The sequence below is a fragment of the Anopheles moucheti genome, chromosome 3 (assembly GCF_943734755.1).
Source record: "Anopheles moucheti chromosome 3, idAnoMoucSN_F20_07, whole genome shotgun sequence".
Lineage (NCBI taxonomy): Eukaryota > Metazoa > Arthropoda > Insecta > Diptera > Culicidae > Anopheles > Anopheles moucheti.
Window position 1 is genome coordinate 47,352,589 of NC_069141.1, and position 23,345 is coordinate 47,375,933.

Here is a 23,345-nt window from a genome sequence, read left to right on the forward strand (position 1 = left end):
ACAAGGAAAATCTGTAACTCAATGAGTGCAACGGATCGTTCGACCATTGTTCAGGAATTGCATCGGTTATGCTTGAGACAAGCAGCAGGTGAAACAATACGATTATTGCCAGTCTGATTAGCCAACGACTCGCGACAGTTCGCAAGAAGTTCGATTGAGCTTCATTTTTCAGCAAGGTTCTCTCACTCATGTTGATTGTTTCGTTTAGTAAATTCGCGGTCTGCGCTCGATGATGCAAAAACACGAAATGTGCCATTAGAGCACAGAACCACTCCAACAACAGCTCCAACAGTGATATCCATTTCGTGAGGTCCAAAGCATTTAGATCGTAGATTATTGCCAATAATGGTGGTACTGCTGATAGAAACACCAGCACACCCGAAGCGAATGTTACTGTTGTTCGAGTTGCTGTTAGCGTGAATCGATATTTGCTTCCGCAAGATGACAGTTCGATAGGTATGTACGGTAACGCGCAGTATTGCACTATTTTGAGGACAAGTGGACCCATGTTACACTTTCCACATGTAATCGTATACTAAATGTTACAGTTTGTTCGGAAAGTGAAAAATACTACCTAGTTCAATTCAAATTTGTAAGTGAATTGTCACGCTCAATCAATAATCATAACGCATGTAGTAGATGTATAATACGGTAAAAGGTAGTAGATGCATTCATCGCATTCGTTACAATTACCTATGGGTGTTTTTTGATTCATCATCCTATCCGAGTGCTCAAGTCATAAATAGCCAACCTATTACATATACGATTGTAGAATCAATCAATTGCGAACTAACACCTATGGATATCTGGGAACTGGGGAAAAAGATATTATGATTCGTAAAAAATCGAACTCGAAATGAAATAACTTTTTACAAATGTTCTCATGTTTTCATCACAACTTTACCCCTTTCATCACAACCCCCCCCCCCCCCCCCTGCGACTTTGCGACATTCAATTTTATTGAATTCCATAGGCTACGTATATTAGCAAGACAAAAATATGTGTCCCGTAATCCTCACTGGCTAAAGAACGTCTTAGTGGTATCGGCAAATGATCGACTAACAATCGATAAATCGAAAAAAAGGAAAAAAAATAAATTACATTTTTTTATTGTAAAGTACATCGTCGATTAATCGAAGGACTTTAAACCGAATGTCTGATTATTCGAAATGTCTGCTCGGAAATGATAATTTTGAAAAGAAATTCAACATATAGCTTAACATAACATATAGCCTAGCATACACCGTGAAAGGAAGAAATGAAAACCGCAGTTTCAAACTTGAGTTACCAACCACACTGAAAACAAGAAACACACAATAATAATAAATGACCCACTAAAAAGCCCTTATTATCATTTATATTATTCTAAAATTATCGAGTACCGAGTACTGATACAAAATAGTGTGGGTCAAGTTTGTGTTAAATATCAGGTAAGCAATAGCACAATCATATATAAAAGCAAGACCACAGAAGATCAGATTTAGAAGATGTGATCACCTACGGCGAAAGATTGAATCGATGATGTGAAGATTTTGATTGCAAAAACATTAATCTTAACCAGTTCAAAAGACTAGCGTTTGTTTGTGGCTTAAAAGGACAGTGATATAACGACATTCGAACCAAACTTTTCTCCCAGATCGAAGATAAGTCAAATAAAGGGAACATTAGTATTCAGTGCCTCGTTTATCGAAGAATACCAACGTTTAACGTGAAGCTGTTCCTCAAACCACAAGAAAGTCATTTTTATGTCCTAAGCGCCTATTTTCTTTTCAACACTAAGCTATTGTTCGATGCTGAACTCACAAAATTATAAACGTTCATCATACGGCATCATACAAGCTGTCGTTTTCTCGATGTGGGCTGCTCCGATCGTGGCGGTACCCAAACCAAACGATCGTGTACGAATCTTCGCACATTATTCTACTGGATTAAACAAAACATTGGAGGCGAATGAATACCCCCAGTCAACTAAAGAGGAAATCTTTGGGCAATTCAACGGCAGCACCATCTTCAGTACCATTGACCCCTCCGATGCGTATTTGCAGATAGAAGTTGATGATGATTCCAAACATTTATTAACCATCAACACACATCGTGTTCTATTTTGTTTCAACCGTCTAGCCCTTGGAGTGAAATCAGTTCCTGGCGCATTTCAACACTTAGTAGATGGAACAATTTCGGATATTCCTGGCGTTCTACGATGTCAAGAAGAGGATATAAACTCTCATGAAGCCCACACAACACATTATTTCAACGGTTCAAGGAGTACAGATTTTATGTCAACGCTAAGAAGTGTTGGTTCTTTCAAACACAACTCGTCTACCTGGGACATGTCGTTCGACATGTCTACCGTCTATTCGTGCACAATTTACATAAGCTAAGTTGTTCTATGGACCAGTTGCTCAAGAAGGAAACGAAATGGAATAGGACGCCAGAATTTCAGACGAGTTTCGATCTTCGAACTTCGAACTAATTTCGGCGGCGCAGATCTACCATATCGGTACGATATTGTAACACTTAGCCTAAAAGAAAATTCGTCCAGTATTCTTACTGATACAACGAAAAAGGTTCCAATCTCTTTCGAAGCACTAAGTAAGACAACATTATCAAACATCACTCTTCAAACCATTTCAAAGTACATACGCAAAGGATGGCCAACATATTCAAAAAAACCTTTTCGCAGAAATTCTATCCTACTTCCACTCGGAAACACAACCGAACTGTTTGAAAAACGAACTTATACTAGTTTAATTCAATCTCTGCACCATCGTAAATGATACTGTTCCGTTACAATAGTAATGTAACTAGAAGATTGATCCGCCACAGAGTCATTGACCCAGACATGTTCGATGAATCCTACAGCAGCTTCATCGAGGACATCCTGGTATGGTCCGGAAGTAAACAATAGCTAGAAGTTTCGTCTACTGGCCGTGTATCGAAGATTTCGTAAAGCGCTGCACAGCATGTGCAACTGCAGGAAAGACACCTATCAAGACAACATTGGAATCTTGGCCTGTACCTTCCAAACCATGGTCAAGAATACACATCGATTACGAAGGACCAGTGGATGATTTCTACTTCTTAGAAATTACTGATCCTTGTTCAAAATGATCTCAAGTTCACGTAACCAAGGTAACTACTGCGAAAATCACCTTCAAGCTGTTAACACGTTCGCAACATTTGGAGTACCAGAAGTAATCGTTTCCGGCAACGATACTCAGTTTTCCAGTAACGAATTTCAAACCTTCTGCACCAGCCAAAGTATACGTCTCATTCGAATATCTCTTTACCATCCACAATCAAACGAGTTAGCAGAGAGAATCGTTGATACCTAGAAAAGAAGCCTTCGGAAGATTCGTGCGCGGGGAGAAACAACATTAGATGATGCATTGAAAACATTCCTACAAGTTTATCGCTCTACACCTACAAGCGACTTAAATGGAATATCACCCACAGAAGTGATGTTTGGTATACTCATAGGAACAACATTATCAAAGCTCAAACTAAGTTAAAAAGGAACCGAACAGAACAAATCAGAACCATGATGTCAACTAGAAACACTTCCATTTCAAAAGGAACTCTTCCAGTGTGGACATTTAGGGTATATCATCGCTTCATCGCTTGAATTCTTGGCAGTGGGAACTTGCAACTGTAATTGAGAAAATTGGAACTGTGAACTATAACGTCCTATTGGAAGAAAACCAACGTGTTATACGGTCACATACGAACCATTTAAAGCCCCGCTATTCCAACGATACTCAAGAAGTTGCCATTATCAATACTTATTGATGATTTCGGACTGAAACCACCAAAAATCCAGCAAGCGAGTTTTGAATTTTTAACGGAAGGAAATGATCAACAATCGGATGATGAATCACAGAGCAACCAGAACTAGTAACCCCTACACAGAGCCAAGAAAGACAAATCATCCAGCTGCCAACCCAGTTCAAATCATTCTATATCATGAAACCTTACCGGGGCAGATGTTGGATATCAAGTAAGCAATGGTACAATCATACATAACACTGGGACCACGTGCAATGTAGGTTCATTCTTGTTCACACTATAGAAAAAAAACAAGTAAACCATATTTGTGTTTGAAACCATACGGACATAACAGTTAGCCTTCCTGAACTCAGGCAAACGAAAAATGTGGGAAATCCCTATGGACTCGCACACATGACTAGATAATGTCATTAAACAATTCTTGGAATTTTTGCAAAAAAGAATCTTCATAGAGGACCCATATCCATGCCGAAGAAGCCTACTCTAGCTGGATGCACCCCATGCAGAGAACTGCCCTGTTCGCCAAACCACTTACGGACTAAAAACTTCTCAAGTCAGAGGTCCTATACCGGATGGTCAGGTAGGACATTCACGCAAGCAATAACATTCTGGGTCTATAGGTCCTTACTAAAGAAGCTAACATAACTTCCAAACAACCGCAAGGCGATTGGGTAAAAAGCCAGGCGTTCGAGAAGATCAGCGACGCACATCGAGGTGTGTCTACGGAACCGTATACTGTTTGTTGCGAGCAATCAACGGCTGTGAGATAGCTTATAGCTTGTATACCTCTGGAAGAGAATCATTTACCACTTATATCAGCTGTACGTCATTGATACCAAATGACTTGCTTTGAAGAGATCGTACGGAATGCAAATATCCTTGCACCATGATATGGCCTAATCTAATAGGCCTGCGAAAAACGACCAGTATTTCAAAACCAAACTAGCATGTTCACCTACCGATACTGTTCTTTCAAACTGTAGCGGGGGCTTTCGTGCGGGGCGGGGGCGGCCATACCCCAGTTTTTTGCACAATTTACTTTCAGGTTGTTTAGGAGCTGATGTTCAGGCCCTCCTGATTCTTATAGCATGCTGCCTACATTCTATAGACGCAACGGATTTTGAGGGCGACAGATTTGGTAACATCGTTCACCAGTTCTGAGTTCACCGCTGATCTGCGTAAGTGGACAGGTCCCTTTCTCACATACAATACTACACTACTACTACTACACTACTACACTACTACAGTACTACAGAGACTAGTCGGAACTGCTGCTCGCCTCCTGGAAAAAGATATCATAGCTGACACCTTTATAAAAAGAACTGAGGATGCCCTTATGGAGTTGATAAACCACCGGATACCCTGCATAAAAAACAAACAAGAAATGGGATGCTGCCATGGGATCAACAAAGCCCTAAAATAGATTGAACGATGATGAATCAAACAACAAAAGGTATCAGACCTATTATCGGAAGCCAATACTTCGCGACATTGCTGGAAGAAAGATATCAAAGTCATCATTAAATATACACGGATGGATCTGTCTCTAATATTAGTGCAGGTTGCGGCTTAATATCGTCTAACGACAGATGCCCTATCAAGCTCCCGGACCACACCAGCATTTTCTCGGCAGAAGCGTTCGCCATGATAATAGCAGCAGAAGAAGCAACAACTTCCACCAAAACAAACGTTATTTTTACCGATAGCGCTAGTGTCTTGGCCGCCCTAGAAGGGGACAAATCAAAGAACACGTACATTCAAATTCTGGAAAATTTGGGGTTGACTAGCCAATGAAGAGTACTCGAGAACTAACTTCGGGACTAAATCGAATTCTCTCCAGGCCAGATTTGAACACATGGGCAAAAAATATCATAGTTCAGGCATGGCAAAACGAATGGTGGAAGTTAAAAGAAAACCAGCTTCGAATGATAAAATCTTCAGTGGCCCCTTATTATAACAACCGGAGTAGCAAAGAACAAGCAATTCTTACTAGATTAAGAATTGGACATCCACGACTGACTCACTGCCACCGATAAATGAAAACAGATCCTGCTAGATGTAAATACTGTGGGGAAATCGTAACAGTCAGGCATATCATTGCTGACTGCATAGGATACGTCAAAGAAAGGAAAAAATATAATTTAGATTGTAATTTTGAAAGTAAATTAGCAACAAACAACAAACGAAATCAACATTTTAAACTTTATAAAGGAAATTAAATTATGGAATGAATTGTAAAGAGCAAAGGAAATTGGGGAACTGAGGGAATGTATATGTATTTCACATTAGGCCATACTGTGTTAGTGAAGCCCAGTAAGTTCGTATCCAGCAGCGTCATGATCGGTACATACCTACAAGCATTTCCGTAAAGAATACGTTTACATGTGAGCATTCTGTTAAACTAAGATAGTCGTGTGTAAATGTGATACAGGAACCGCATTCTGTGGATCCTCTTCCAACATCCGCTGTCAATGAGTCGTGGATAAATGTTGTGATAATTTTTATCGGTAAACGTATGCAAACGATAACCCCCATTAAATGGAAAGCATGACTGTGGTATCTCGTAACAAACTGCAATGTTTGCGTTAAATATACCAAATGTGTGCAGTAAGATGGTCCTACCCTGGCCCTTTCAAATCAAATGCTGCTAACACGATCAAACGCACTCTACGAGCACCTCATCGACGGTCAAACAATCGTGTTGATATTTTCGGTCATCTAGACGCACGGGACTGGGTCATTGTGGAAAAACTCTCAAGAGAGTTGAACGAAAACAGCTGCGTTCTGAGTTTTCTCGCTTGATGAATTTTAAACTCATATTCCACACCAATACTTAAACTCCTCCTCAGAGTCTCGATAGCCGATCTCACTAAACCTGCTGTATGGAAACATATCATCCTATATTCGGTCGGACAGCTAGAAAAAAGCAAATCGAATATGTTCGATGCTAAGGGAAACTCAATGCTGACCATCTTCTGCCCGTTACGAGACGCAACACATGTTCATCGGTGCTTATGAGAATATAGGTGCCTGAACGTGTTATAACGATCGTACGCGTCAGCTAGGAATATTTTCATAACACGAGCGGTATTATTCGAGCGTTCAGTGTACGGTTTGCTATTCGAGGGATTGGTGTGTGTCCTTCACTGCGTCATAATACTTTTAAGAATTTTCGCACTTTAGTTTGTAGGGCCCAGGGCCGATGTAGTGCAACTTTATGGTAAGTTTGATACCGATCAAACTGTTCGCACTTCCACGGAAGAATAGAAAAACGTGACGTGCATGATTTGGCTAAGCAAAGCTACTTTGCACAATGTGCGTAAAGGGAGAAAAGTCTGCGTTTCGTGAGAGAATGTGAGCTGGAAGAGCATTCGTGTTACCGGTGCCGTGAATCTGTCAGTGTATTGGAAACATGCGTCACAAATAGCATGCACTAAGTAGTTTACACAAGTAGGATTAGAAATAATGGAGTGAATTATATTCAATGTGCCACAAATTATACCTTTCTTTGTCCTATTACATGACGTGCATGTAGTGTTGTGGTTATGAAGTTCCCTTTACAGACTTCCCTGCCAAAGACCATCGTTGTTGTCTACGTCCAAAAATAAGTTTCGGTTTTTCTGATTAAACGTGTGTCAAATCTTGTGTATGTCTCATGTTGTGACTCGGTTATGAAGTGAATATTTAATAATCCAAAGTAGGTCAACACATCAAAATATCAAGATAGTGCTTGACAAGCTGGCCAAGCCAAATGACACGTGTAAAATAATGAAACGTGATAATTGATATTGCACCAGTAAGAAATACACCGATCTTTATGTTCAACGAAACACAAATTTAAAGGCAAATGCTAAAATAATAGTGTTCACTTTTTCACTTTTTTTTAGTTTATAAAATTCCAGTTTCCTGGAATACTAGGTGTACTAGAATTACTAGGTGTAAAGTGTAAAGATTTGCTAAAAACCCAACAAAACATTTAAGCAAAATGTCGTCCAGACGCTCGGCACCTCCACCAATGCAACAACTGCAGCCGCAGATGTCTATATCCTATGGTGAACCAGAAAAAAAGCAGCGAAGCAAGTGTATGTCTTTCGTGTGCTGCATGTGGAAAGTGTTTACATGCATATTTTCGCATGTGACTCTCGTGGCAACGGTGGTTGCATACTGTTTTCTCGGTGCATTTACTTTCGAACATTTGGAGGCGGAAAATGAGCGAAACGTGAGTAAAACTATTTTCTGTACAAACTATTTGAATCAAAGCATTTCTACCTAAGTTGAAAATCGTACATCTCCACGAAGATTTGTTATTCGTTATGTTGATATTACTACAATTATTACGACTACACTTATTAAACATAAACCTAAACATTACATAAAGTAATACAAAAATTATTGTTTCCAAAAAATTTATATGTGTAACAACCATCGAATTAAATGGTTCGGAATGATTGCATCAATCACATCACTGTCACTGATGTAGTTCGCTAGAAGTTCATAATTAATTATAACATCCTTTCCTCCATTGCAAGTGTGCGAAAATTGACCATTATCAGTCAGTGGCGGATCAAGTTCCTTTGAAATCTTCTACGGTTTGGGGGTCTTCTAGGGTTTTGTAATTGGGCTAATTTTTGTTTCATTAGAAGGGCCATGCCGTATCGACTTATAAGGCTTACTAATACTACTCGACCCCCACTACTGTACTGTACTAGAAAAAAAAATAACTGTACTAGAAAACCCTATAGAGAATACACAATATTCCCCGTGGTTTCTAATAGTTCTCGTTAGGGTTTTCTACAGTTTATATAGGATTTTTAAAGCGGCGCGGATGTGTGTCAGGTAATGGCGCCGATCTCACTCAACAGGACCAAGACAAAACCCGTCCAGATCGTTCTTGGTAAACGGATCCGGCTGCGTCGTTAAATAAGTCGATACTAATAGGATGTTTACTAATAAGTCTAACAAGATTTTTCCATTCCAGATTTTTCCAATGGAATAGTATTCCATTGGAATTTTCAGGACTATTGTTTGGTGTATTTAGTTTTCTTGGAGATTTTCGCAGTATGCAAATGCACCACCAGACCGCCATTCTCATAATGATCTATTAAGCATCTTTTTTATCATAGCTTGGTAGCTTTCTTATCTTTGTTCCCTATCCAGCTGTTATTCTATCCTGCAATCCATAGTACATCAAGAATAGCTATTGGAATGTTAAATAAACTTCACGGTCACGATCGACATTTAAAATACAATATACTTTGCGGACTTCATTTATACATTTACGTATCGGGTGTGGTTATTGGATTCTTCGACACAAAACCTCTATGTTGCGTTGGTCATCCAAGAGATCGTTAGAAACCTTGAAGAGGTTTCCCTTACTAGAGCCGTCCGACACATTGAGACCTTTCCTTGGCTTGGAGAAGGGGTCGGTCCAAACTATTCTATTCCGTCGTTATAGACTTCTATAGACGTCGTTTTATTTATATTAATATTTAAGCTGACGCTTCTGTTACTCTTCTTCAATTTAATTGTCGTAGTTACAATTACTCTATTCGTTTGTTTCTTATAGTCTAAGATGATTGCATTTCCCATTTGTTCTTGATATCGATCGAACAATGGATTGATGTTGCAATGCTAACCAAAGCAATAATTATGATTCTTGAACTATTATTTGTTGCTACACACGCATAAAATGTGTCACCTGTTGTCGCAGTGCGATTGATTACTAAATTGATTGTTAAAATTGCTGTTGCTGTTCTGCTTGAAAAATAAACTGTATAGCAGGTATGCTACACTATATATGTTTGCGTTCCTATGGCTAATAAATAAATACCATCTCCAGTAGATCCGATATGAAGGAATCTATGCTACATCGTCGCTGAGGATCAAAGTAATTAATAACTTACATTACCAACTATCATTCCTTTACTACAAGAAAAGTAAGATAACCATACTTTTCACAAATTTGTATTGTTCATGCGGTAGATGTTCTGTTGTAAGACCGAAAACTTTAATTGATTAATCCTTTTCTCACTCACACGAGGCGCACACGCTGGAGTTTGAAGATAGTCCTTTTTATTAGCTGTACTATAATCGTATATTTCGTTTATTTCGTATAATCGCACTAAAACTCTGTATTCCGTCATCAGAAAGAGCCTTTTTCATTAAGCGTGTTTTTTACTGAGCTCTTCTGATTAGTTTCGCATTATAATATATTTTTTATACATTTCAAAAGCATTTAAGATATCTTGCTTTAATGCTTTCCAAAAAATTGTGTGGTAACTTGTTTTAAGCATCAACCGCAACAGAGTTATGTAATTCAATTTCACAGATTTTAACTAACACAATAGACTTCCCACGATCCATTCGACATCAGTGGTAGCATTGTAATAAGTTCATTACACCCAGGAAGATTTCGAAATGCTATTTTCCCTCCTTTAGTTTATGTTTGGTGGTAGACGAGAAAAGAAATTTCATTAAAAACCATTATAGTTACTAAAAAAATAGAAAGAATTATGTTAAATGCCTTAAAGAATATATTAAAGTCATTTTATATTTATCAAAGAAATTGATAAAATGATTATGTGAAATTGATGAAATAATTTATGAGACTAATAATTTCTTCTTTTCTTCTTTTCAAAAGAATAGAGATTCTTTTCGCCAATTCTTCTTCATGGCGTAACGACCTTCTAGTTCTTGCCTGTTATTTCTGGCTAACTGTACTTAATTTTACCACGTAGCCCTTGTTACGGGAGGTTGGTCCGGATGGGTTTTTTCCTCGGTTCCAAAACACCACCTTATCCACCACCAACACTTATCAAATAGCACGTTATATTATGCACTATTATATTATATTATATTATTGCGCTTGATAATCACCATTGATCATTGATATCATTTGTACGGTTTTCAGGTTAAAAAAGGAATCAGTTCTATTCGGGTCAACCTCACGGATGCTATCTGGAAAATGACCAACGATAGGCCAGTTTTACATCAGCAAAATTGGACTTCTGCTGCCATAATGCATCTTCAGGTTTGTTCTGACAAAATCTCAACCTCGATCAGATCGATACGTTAAAACATTCTTAGATCTATTAAAGGGGAATACAATTTACAAGAATACACCCACAATATGCACGGAGAAAATTATTTTACAGATCATATTAATCAATACATATCTTGTAAAAATGAGCATACCTTCTGCTCCGGGGTTTATATTGATCCATTTCTCATTAACATTCTTTCAAACTACAGTCTTTCGAGAAAGAAATACTCACTGCCATGAAGAAGGATGGTTGGGATGGCAATGAGGACGTAGATCAAATTCAATGGACATTTTTCGGAGCTCTGTTTTATTCCATCATCGTCATAACAACAATCGGTAAGTAACAATACTTGCGTAGGAAAGCTAACAACAAAACAAAAAAACACTCTCAAACGCCTTGGACTTTTGCTACAACGAAACAACGAACTTCTCTGCAATACAATCCCAGTGGCGCTGAAGTGGTGCTTCACGTTGCTCTTCTAGATCGATTTCTTTTCCACCTTCTTGGTTGCCTGACGGGTTTGGTCGAACTGTGGACCAAATTGAGATCCACCCGGGAATGGACCGAACGGTCTTGGTCCTATCCCACCTGGTCCGAAAGGTTGCGGAAAGTAGCCTCCCGAGGGATAACCACCGGGCGAGAAAACTCCACCCGGATGTCCATTGAATAGCGGATTTCCGAAACCTCCACCATAGGGATGCTGTACATTCCCACCGGGATAGTATCCGTGCCCGCCGTACGGAAACCGGTTATAGGGACGTCCGATGATACCGGTTGGACCCCCGGGGCCCACGAGAATTCCATTACCACCGGCTCCTTGGCCCAGACCACCGTATCCACCGCCGAAGTGCTGTTGACCGGGATAGTATCCACCGCCCAGTGCGTTCCCACCATGATACGGGAAACCGCCCGCACCCTGTAGTCCAGGGTTAATGCCGTACGGGTTCGGTCCAAACTGCCCGTTAATAAGTCCCCCACCGCCAAACTTTTGATTGAACCTGGTAATTTGAAAGCGAAAAAACGCATTCGTCGAAAGAAAGAAACACAAAAACATACATCCGTTTGTTATTGTGAAGTTCTAACCTTATTAGCGTTCCTTACCCAAAATCATTCGATTGATTTCCTTCTCCAAATTCTCCGGAAAATTCATCATTCTGGGGCCTCGAGAATGATGGTCGTTTGGTGGTGGTTTCCTTCACTTCATATCGACTTTGTCTGCAATTGGTTCAGAATCAACAAATTAACGCTTTAAACGCTTCGAGGGTTTCCTTTGGCTACGAAGCTATGTTATAGAAATTCTACGATATAATTTGTGTATCGATGAATGATTAACTCTACTTAAAACCCCATTTCGTTGTATGTCACATTAATTGCACGTGATTAAAATAAAAAGCTACATATTGGTAAAGAACTACTTTTAATGTGATACGTTATATCAATGGATGTAAATGCCAGACTTACCTTTCTGAAAATGAATTTCTTTTGCCATTAGATGTTGGAGCTTTAGATCCTACACCCTGAAACTCTAACACATCGCTACGTACATTAAATCGGTCAGTATTGCTTTTCACATCATTGTGCCGTTCGCCGTCTCCACCGCCCGACCAAGACCACCGTTCTTGGGCGGTTGCCGTGAAAAATATGGTGCATATCACCAACAATCGAATGAAATCTACAAAACATAAAACAAACATATCTCTCTTACAAAAATGCACCACCTCTCGTCTGCCATAGCACTTTCTATTGTTGATTGTATGGCTAGTTGACGACAGAGCTCTAACTATACTCACATGGTACCATTATTGCAGCCGTCCAAGCAATTTCACTGGACTGTTCGATTTTCGATTTTTATTGATGGAAATCCGTCGTGAAGAAATCTCTACTATGATCGTTTCCTAGGCAAACTTGAGAACATATAATACTTCGTTACACAGAAATGAAATGATATGGCTCGGCCGTTCTAAGAAAAAATAATAATACAACCGGGACGTTCATATTCATAGGCCTGGATGTTCTAAGAAACAAAATATAATACAGAAAACTGTAATATTTTTTTTCTAGATCAAATTAAAGTGGGATTTATAGTCTATCAAAACTATCTTAAATTTTATGTTTATGAACTATGCAACACAACAGTCGAAAGAGCTTAGCAGCTACGGACTTAGAAACATTAGGAAGGTCATTTTTATATTTTCAAATTGAATATAGACTTTATTTAGAAAAAAAATACCTGTTGTACATATACTATATGCTGAACACTTACTTCAAGTTTTAAACTCTAATAATTTAGAAACAAATTCCTTCGACATTTGGCAAATAATAAAAATATGGCAAAACATATTACCCGAACGAATGGCACTAATTTGCGAACGAGTCAATTTTATAGTCGAAATTATAACAACATTTTCTGTATACAATTCTAGCTTCTTTTCACAAATTTTTTTTATTTCAGTTTAATTTTTCATTCCATATTTTTGTTTTTCACATTCAATTCACCAAATCCATTGACCAGATGTAATTCATCGTTCATTGATGCTTAACAACAAGAGATTGATGGTTAAAAACGTACAAGTCAGGAGGTATTTTTTGTTCAACAATTCCATCTTTGATTTGAACCGCGATAGTATTCCAAAGTTTATTGTTTATTGCTGAGGCTGTTATGCCTTCTATTCGCCAATTTTATAACACAAAACGAATTTCACACATATTTTTAAAAAATAATTGCACAATGTTCACGGTACACAAAGGTAAACACATTTTCCTGAGTTTTTCATTTTTCGTAATTATGGGAAGATTATTTTTTTAATCTTTAACCAAATTTCCATTTTTAATTTAACTTATAGATCGTTGTAACTTTGCAGTTTCCAATCACAGTTTTGGTGCTAACAAGACACTATTGATAATATCTTCAAATAATAACGTACACGGTGACCCGGTGGCATGATGGTAACGACGCCGGTTTTCACACGAACGGACAGAACCAAAATCCCATCCGGACCAATCCCCCGTAGCAACTGACTGACACCATCCAACTACATGTAAACAAAGTCACAGAAAGCCAGAAATGACAGGTTGTGTCGATAAAAAAGAAGAGAATAACATCTCCACAATAGTCTGTTATTATCACTCAAAACTTTATAACGATGCACATCAATAAAATAATACGGATCCATTTAATGAATTTGTTATATTGCGTTAGTATAATACACTTCATTATGCACTTTGTTCCGCTTAACTTAACTTAACTGCCTAACAAGATTCAAACACTTCACTTACTGCATACATATAACCAAACTATTCACAAGCGTGCGGGTAGAAGCACTATGCCTTCTTTACCTTAATTCCCATACTGGTAGTGATGAAACGGTATCCAACGAACGAACCGAAGGCAAACGTTGCTGTCGCTCTACTAAACTACCGATTTTATAAGTTTACAATTCTTATACCAAAAAACCCATTCATCGCACACGGGGATGCACACAGCCCGATACTACTACTAGCGCTCGTGACGCTATTCATCTAGCGTGGCTTGTAAGCGCTTCATTGTCTAGGTTGAGCACGAGAGCTCAAAACTTCAGTCATCAACTTCACGCACTACACTCCTTCGGTCCAAGTTCATGTAAATTTGTGCAACACCAACGTCTCCAGTCCGGATCCGGTGAGACGAAAACAAAAGATTCCATGAAACGCATCACGCTGTCACGCTGGTCACGTGCAAGAGAAAGGAAACTGTCACACGGTGGCGTGAATGCCAAACCAGACACAAAAAATCAAAGCAAACAAAAAGACAACTTCCAGCAGCCAAATCAACGGCCGTCAGCTTCTGCAACCGGTGTGTTTAAAGGTCCGATTTGGCTTTTCGCCGGCTTTGTCTGTCTCCCTGTGAAAATTCCCAGTAAACAAAGCATGGGTTTTCAGTAGCAGGACGTTGCATAACATACTATAAAGATGACCGACCGAGGTGTCCAGCAAAGTGAGTTGTAATTTTTTTTTTGTTTTACTCACCTGTTGCCATATTGGCCGTTACAACACATTTTTCTTTCGTGTAAAATATTAGCTTAATAGTCATATACCAATAAAACGAATAAACTATATAGAAAATACAATATTTGGGTCTCATATTTCAGACCATTCTTCATCAATGCATTTTTCTGTTCATTCATAACTTTAACCTACGCAACGTTGAAACGAACGATAAAATACGCTTTTTTGAAGAGTTTGTTTATCTTGAGCAATTTTTCCAATACATTTAGATCGGTTGTCTCTACTGTTTAATAAACTTCTTCTATTTGGTTCAACATACTGTCTTTATTTATATTTCGTAGTTTTTCTTGAACTTTTACGCGTGTAAAATCTTTATATGTAATAGGATTGAATTACATTATTCTGAACAATAACTTTATATGATTTTACCTATTTTTAATCAATAATAATTTTCTAACAAAAAATTAAATGTATAAACTTTTTGATTTCTCCCTGAAAATAAAGATGCTTTATGATGCTAAACGCCAGAACTGATGAATAACCAGTATTGGCTACAACCTGTTTTGCTAATGTGTTCGCAACGTTGACATCCGGATGTGGGTTAAGGTCAGCATTGCCAAATACAGTTTCACACCCACAGCATTTGAATGGATGCATGACTCTGTTATGATGCTTTCAAGATTTACCTGCTGGTGGGCAAAGACATTTCACTTCCTGTGGACCGTGTCCGAGTCGCTGCTGTATGGTCTGCATTGCCTTTGTGAATCCGTTTTCAAGTTCGTTTGCCAGGTTTTTTTTATCGCGCAATTCATTGCCGTCTGCTTTTAACACTAACCGGACATTCTGTTTATACGCATACTACAAAGGCGGATGCTTTTTGTCTTCCAACACGTGGCTCACTGATTTGGTCAATGTTTACCGAAACGATTACAATCAAGTGCTTTGCCTGCCAACGAGTTAAATTACTCATACTATTATGTTATTCTCTTTCTCGTGACGAATACCTGGTTTTGCATTAAATAAATTAAATGCATTCGAAACTCTTCTGCAATTAAACACTTTCTTATTAAGAACTAAGACAAGCACAAAGAGACACAAAGAATAAAAAATTTGCAACTGTGCGGAAATTGTCAATGAAACTAAACAATAATTAATGGAGCTAAAGGCTGCAGTCTCACTGCAAGAAAACCTTCAACTTTCAGCTAGATGACTACTTTCTCGATAATTCCTTTTTTATTACGTCCACACAACCAGGACTTCTTATACTGTAAAACTACAACCATGTTGAACATTCAACGTCAAATACAATAGAAAATACTAACAGATACAAACTACAAGTAGAACTTATTGTTGTTCATAAGGTGTTAAATATATACAAAGTTAAATGAATGACCGATAAAGGATTGGTTTAACTTGATTACATTGCTGCTTTTTTCAGGTTTGCATAGGATTCAGGTCCAGAACGAGCATTTAACTGCAGCACCATTAGTGAATCGGAATGCTTTTCCGTTTGGCTTTCATTTCATTTCCCTTCGTCCGGGTTATAATGGGTTTCAACGTTGCTTTACTTGTTACGATTGTGTACTGACGTTTCGTACTAGTTTGGTGTTTGGTTTAATAAAAAAAAAGAACTACACCAGTAAGCATATACTGTTCATAGCAACGGTTCACAATCTCAAAGTCACAGTCATTTCGTTCCAATGCTCCAAGACATGGCATTGTATTAATGACACAGAAGAGGCGGAATTTCCTTGTCGAAAATGAGACACCACTCGCACAGCAATTATAGCTTGATGATCTTTTACGTTAGGCATATTTACACCAATAACCATCATTAGTCTTTTGGGTGTTGTGCAACTTAGTTTTAGTCGTTGAATCGTTGTATTTAAATGCACAAGGTGATATAAGTTAGATTATTTTTTTTTTATATTTGCATAACGACTAATCATACAATTTGCTTACACATTTCGTAATGTGTATGTGATTTTATGCAAAAAAAACTTTAATCCTGAATATGTCATGTACAGGTCTTTTGATTCATTCGATGAAATCGATCTTCGCAATCGGTTTTTTTTTCTATCTATTTTATTTTTTTTCTACAAGAACTGCCAGGTCATATTGCTTATTGGTAACATTGGTACTATACAATTCACATAATTTCACTTTTCCTTCTCCGAACGGAGAATGGGTACCCTATTCCGGGTGTACTTGGCCGATGTTTGCAAACGTTAACATGTTTTCTTCCACTATCTTCGCTTATGTTTTCAAGATCGGCGACCGCAAATCTGCATGTGATAGTGCTTGGTAACCTCCGAACGTTCATGTCGATATTACTGGAATATTGCTTATTGGTTTGGCTTCTAATGGTGGGGTAATGGGGAACTATGTTGAGTTGATTCAAAAATCTATTACTATCTTTTATGTAGCTGTAAAAATCTGTACGGACCCTGAAGACCTTGGGATTTTTAATGATCTTCCTAACAGTTATTAGTTTGGGACGCACTAAAAGATCGTCGTTTTTTCGGCAAAGCATCATCCCTGCTACCGTAAATACACCTTCGCTCGTCTCTTATTCTTAGGCTTTCTTTTCTAGGTTTTATCCCTCTTTAATTGCTGTATGACTGTGTATGGCGACAGTACAGATGGATTCTAAAGGTTGCTTAATTTTGTTTCTCATCCCGAGGCGTTGATTGAAATTTATTTATTTCAAGAGTTTTTATAAATATGCCAACATTTTGCTTATATTTTTGCTAAGATAGGCAACCTAATTTTGAACAGTGATACCTCGGTTTTTACCTCGATTTGGTACATTAAACTACGCATCTCAGTCTCAGTGGTAATTGATAATTTATAGTACTATTGCTACTACTGCTCAGAAACATTGCAAAGTTATTATAACTATTCTAACGTCACATATCAACAAATCGATATGTGACGATATTTACATGAGTACAATTATTTGAAAATCTTACTAAAAGAAGAAAAAAAGAGCAAAACAAAATTTGTGATATAAAGTGACAGTTTGAATAATATTTATCTATAATTTTCAAGCAACAACACATTTAAAACTGTATAACAAGATAACATTTTTTTTCGATTTACTTAGGATATGGTCATATAGCTCCAAAAACATACATGGGAAAAATATCGACCATCTTCTATGCTATTTTGGGCATTCCACTCATGTTGCTATGTTTATCCAACATTGGAGATATTATGGCTAGTTCCTTCAGGTAAAGTTTATTACGATTGATAATGCATGTTTGAAATCAGCGAAGAAATAAATCAATGTTCTAACTAATAATTCGTTTTTTGTACCTTCATTCCTCAGATTTCTCTATTGGCGTGTATGTTGCTATGTCTGTACAAGAGAACCTAAACGGTCCAATTCTAGACGCAGCCGAAGCAGTCGTGGTACGGTAAGGCAAGGGTGAGTACATTACATATCAATAAGTTTATAATACATCAAAATGCATATCCGAGTCCCCGAGATACGCGGATCCTCTTATACGCGGATTCGGAGATACGCGGTTTTTGGAAATTTGACAGCTGAGCTAGTTCATAGCACAAAATTTAAGTAAAATGGTGAAAAATTGGTTGAAAACATCTTTAATGTCACATAAAACATTTCTTTCTAACTTATTTTAATGTAATCTTTCTAAAAATCGCCTGATCCGTTGGATAAATCAAATGCAGAGAAGAAAGTCGACTCTGTGACTTTGAGGTATAAACCAAATTGCACCAGGATTCGACTTACGCGGAAATTAATCCGCGGAAAAACGCGGATTCGAGTTACGCGGATTTTTCCCGGGTTATAGCGGTCCGCTATAATAGCGTATCTCGGGGACTGCCTGTACTTATAACGATCTACACTATAAATATGCATGAATTTATATACGAATACAAAATTCACAATAAAATCGATACATCCTTTCAATGCAAAAAATTAAATAATTACTAAAAATTAGTCAGAGAATCAATGAAGCGAAACTGAGTTTTATAATTATGATTTTAGACATTTACTACATTTTGAACATTTATTTCAGAATCAATGATGGGCTGTGTAGATATGTGATGTATACCAAATCGTATATAAATGATTGAGCTAAATGTCGCTCTGTGATTCGAAATAGAAAACCATACATGATGGCGTACAAATATCTGAGTTAAATAGTCCGGATTGGGTACCACCTCTCTTTCACTTATTTTTATTACCAATTTATTAATATTGTTGTACCGTTCTTTTCAAACCTATACAGGGGTAAAGGAAGAACTAATCTTCTTCACGTTTTTATTTGTGCTCCACTCTGTTATACAATTGTTACAGTATTTAACTGGGCATCTTACGTATTGCTTACGTATTGGTTGAGCCAAGCACAAAATTTTGGTACTCACTAATATAAAGCATGTTTGGCCAGCTCTCCATTGTAAAACTATTACGCCAAACAATTGTGGAGCTCTGTTGAACATTGCCACGTAGATGAACTCTATCTAATAAGTTCAACAAATGTACAATCATGCTTACAAAACTACACTACAGTACATTACATTACCGGATTTACCAACCATGTCTATCTTTCTCGTACATCTTCAGAAGAAGCTCCGTGAGATCTGGCCAAGCAGCAGGAACGAATTTAAGACGTTCAGTTCGAAATTCACAACGTTCTGCTGATTCAGGATTCGACCCATACTATGAACCAGGCCTCTCTCATTCATATTCGGATACAGATTGTAGGTAGGTACTTGCATGGTTTGCCATTAATAAAATATTATTTATAGCACAGGATAATACATTTCACCCTCTTGCGACAGGTATAACGCCGCGATGGATGATCCGTACTACCCAGATAACGATCGGGGTATGCGACAACAAGCGAAATATGATAACTCCAACTCCAACAATTCTGGTGGAATGCGACCACAAATTAGAGGTCCACCCAACAACGATGCATTCATGAACGATGAGTATCTGTCTGGCTCGCCACAAGTAAAACGGCCACCGCCGGGACATTCCCGTGCTGAATCAATGGGTCTTGATCAGTCGCAACGTTCACTGCAAAAACCTAGACCGATCGATGGTCAGTACAGAAAACAGCAAGGTTTGTTACGTTTGTTCTTTTATCTTCTGCCAAGATGCTCGCTTCAGATTCAAAAGAACAACCTCTTTTGAACACGCCTTCAAGCTCGACCCTCATCCATACATTTTATTATTTCATTACAGCAGGAATGCGCGCACAATCGTTAGATCGTCGCATGTTTCGACAGGACTCGCAGATGATAGACATGGACGATGATTCACCATGTAAAACGCCAATACTATGCAATAAATATGCGCTCGACGACGTTGACGACCAAGACGGAAGACAGACGAGACCTAATCCACGCAGTCAATCGATGCCGCGTCAGACCGGTCGGTACGGCGACCGTTTGATGCCGGACCGGATGCCTTACTACACGGAGGACAACGAGATACCAGAAAATATGCATACCGTGCGCAAATCAGCTCCTCAACGACGTCGTGAACCGCGTCCCGGTAAGTGAAATGCGCCGCTTCTTAGCAAGCGTGCCATGGATTGGCAACCTTCCCTAGACCACCAACATGCCACAAGACGATGATAAATTACGCTTTCATACGATGCTAGTCTGTGAATCACAGTCGGACTCGGTCCGTTTAGCACACATTGGTCGAGGCAAAGGGCAGAATTTTTCAAATTAATGAACGTGGTTGATCTTACTCGTGTGTGCCTTGCAGCATCCGGGGTTGCCATGTGAATTATTTTCAAAGGATCAAACGATCTTCTAACTTTAGCTTCTTTCCAATGGACTGTGCATCATTCACATGTTTGGAAATTTTGTTGTATACTGTTCTACTTCATACACTGTGCAATATGTGTTGCTAAAAGATCCATCACATGTGCCACTCACCCAAAACGTGACATTTTGTGGTAAACTTTTCTCGCTCACACTTTTGCCCATCAGTTTTTCAGTAGACCATAGTGTGGCGCCACCATTCCATTCCCCGATTGCCACTAGCCTGGCTGCCACTCTATTGCATTTTTACATTCAATGCCAGCTGTTGAGCACGAGCCAACGCAACTTTATGATAGCTGTCTGGGGAAAGATCTGTTGCCCAAAACGAACATCCTCAAACAAGCTAAAACCCACGAACATCAAACTGCCTCTACGCGTGGGTCATAATTTACCGTTAATTATATGTTTTTAATTAAAACGCTTTCTATTTTTTTCTTCCTTGTACCGTTTTGCACACTCACACACATATTTCGACCAAAGTGCCAGCGCCATCACCACGCATAATGTCACCGATGGGATTCGCAGTTCATCGCCAGGCCCGTCATTTACAGAATGTGATCGATGATAACTCGCTCTACGATGACGAATGGGACATCCACAGTGGCGAGCTACCGCCGTCCTCCATCGTGCGGCCAGTGCCGATCTGGTTGTGCGTTTTTCTAGTTGTTAGTTACATCATTGCCGGCGCATTTATGTTCTCTGAATGGGAAGAGTGGAGTTTTCTCGATTCCGCATACTTTTGTTTCATCACCCTCACCACTATTGGTAAGTTAGTGTTTTGTTCTATTTTCATCTAGGTATTAGTTGCTTCCGCACCAACACCAAACTCGTACACTAAAACATCTGTATAGTTCTGCTAGATACAACATTTTACACTCTTTTCGTTCGGCACTTGACTGGCCAGGTCGATCTTTGACATGTACAATTGGTAGCATAGAACAGTTTAAAGTTATTATTTGTACCAAAATCTACACACCTCTTCGCTTATTAATGATATCTAGAAGATGATTATTTTTTATGGAAATCAATCAATGCAATGCAAATACAAAGAAGTTGACCCAGCTCTTAAACAAGGGATGAAAGAGTAAACGCATTAAGAGGTGATCTAACTAGGGATTAAACTGGGGATGAGCTACTGGTCCGATGGATGGAGAATAATTTGTTATCAATTGAAGTTCTAAACGCCGCTTTTAACTGACATTGATAGGGCCATTGTCGAACAGTTCCTCACATCGACTACCACTACATTCCAATAGCCTTCTTGAAATTTCCAAAATGTTATTGCATCTTTTTCACCTCTTTATATTTATCTATATTGCAAATCACATTATCAAAGTGCTAAGCTTAGTAAATAAGTAGTCCGGTGGATGACCGAGCATTAAAAATTGCTATTCAAAGCAGAAGCATCTTGACCCATTGCCCATAATTATAAAAGCAAGGAGACTTTCGACATTTAAATTGCTTCAAACGACGCAAATTTAAGTGATAATAATTTCAATCTTGATACCAATTGTATCATTTTTTTGTTTTGTACTAGTATACAGTAAACAACGTATTTCTTAATTGTATTGGAATCTTAATCAAAGGTACAATTTACATTAGTTTGTAGACATTTCCTTTTCCAAACAGGACACCTTACGCCGGGTGTATTAGGCCGAATTGGATGATTTTAAAATGTTTACATATATTTCACCCACTATTAGTAGCATTACACTATCATTTATTCATTTATTCCCATTTATCCATCTCTGTTTCTCCCTCTCTCTCTCTCTCTCTCTCTCTCTCTCTCTCTCTCTTCCTATCTCTCTTTATCTCTATCTTTCGTTTTATCTTTTCAGGTTTTGGTGACTTTGTTCCAGCACAAGGCGTTAAAAATGATTCCGAAATTTCGATAGCACTCTGCTCGCTCTATCTCCTCTTCGGTATTGCACTCTTGGCAATGAGCTTCAATCTCGTACAAGAAGAAGTGATCTCGAACGTCAAAAGCGTTGCTCGCCGTCTTGGCATACTCAAAGAAGAAGAAATGGATGATTAGGTTCTATCAGATCCCAGTAGTTTATTAAACTGTATAAGATCTACTATACATCTAGTACACTCCTTGTCACAACAAAGCCGTACTCGTAGGATACTTCACGTAATGTTTTAATTATCATCCATAATAAATCAATGTAATTATTTCCTTACCACTCAAACCACTGAATAAAGAACAACCACTTTTTTAAAGTGTTCCAAATAACATGATGAGAAGTGGAAAAAATACAGTATATGGTTTTCGTTTTGCGATTGGTTACTGGAAATTAAATTATTTATTACTTCGTTTAATTTTTTATTTCACTATTTTTCAGATTTATTTATTTTTTAATGTATTGTATAAAATTTGTTGCAGATTGAACGTTGGTCATATAAGCTGAATCAATTTTGAAATAATGTAAAACAGTTAAAATCTCCAACTTCATGCAGCAGTTTTAACAATGTCTCTCACTGGAAGTAAATTCACTATTATTGCTCATTTCCTTTATTAGCCATATTTTGCATCTGGTCTCCTTTCAAATCATTTGGTTAACATGTAAATTTCACTATCGATTAGACTATGCGTATTGCGTTTGGACGACTATCGCCAATCGCGTTCGTTTTCACGCTCATCATGTTTCGTCCTTCGCTGCTGATGACACGTATCCGATTTTCAATTTTGACATCCTATCAACCGTACGTTACCATTTT

The 23,345-nt window shown here is 38.2% G+C and overlaps 2 protein-coding genes across 2 annotated transcripts; one reads left to right on the forward strand and one right to left on the reverse strand.

Moving 5' to 3' along the window:
• Nucleotides 1-6,914: 6,914 nt before the first annotated feature.
• Nucleotides 6,915-22,659, forward strand: LOC128304086 (uncharacterized). The gene is made up of 11 exons (XM_053041218.1): nt 6,915-7,006; nt 7,674-8,005; nt 10,697-10,816; nt 11,038-11,164; nt 17,920-18,046; nt 18,145-18,243; nt 19,408-19,548; nt 19,626-19,912; nt 20,038-20,346; nt 21,105-21,389; nt 22,463-22,659. The coding sequence occupies exons 2-11, from the start codon at nt 7,772-7,774 to the stop codon at nt 22,657-22,659; spliced, it is 1,926 nt and encodes a 641-aa protein (XP_052897178.1). The 5' UTR covers nt 6,915-7,006; nt 7,674-7,771.
• On the reverse strand, nt 11,139-16,762 carry LOC128304087 (uncharacterized). The gene is made up of 4 exons (XM_053041219.1): nt 16,753-16,762; nt 12,291-12,501; nt 11,931-12,044; nt 11,139-11,827 (listed from the first exon to the last, which is right to left on the reverse strand). The coding sequence occupies exons 1-4, from the start codon at nt 16,760-16,762 to the stop codon at nt 11,308-11,310; spliced, it is 855 nt and encodes a 284-aa protein (XP_052897179.1). The 3' UTR covers nt 11,139-11,307.
• Nucleotides 22,660-23,345: the final 686 nt, after the last annotated feature.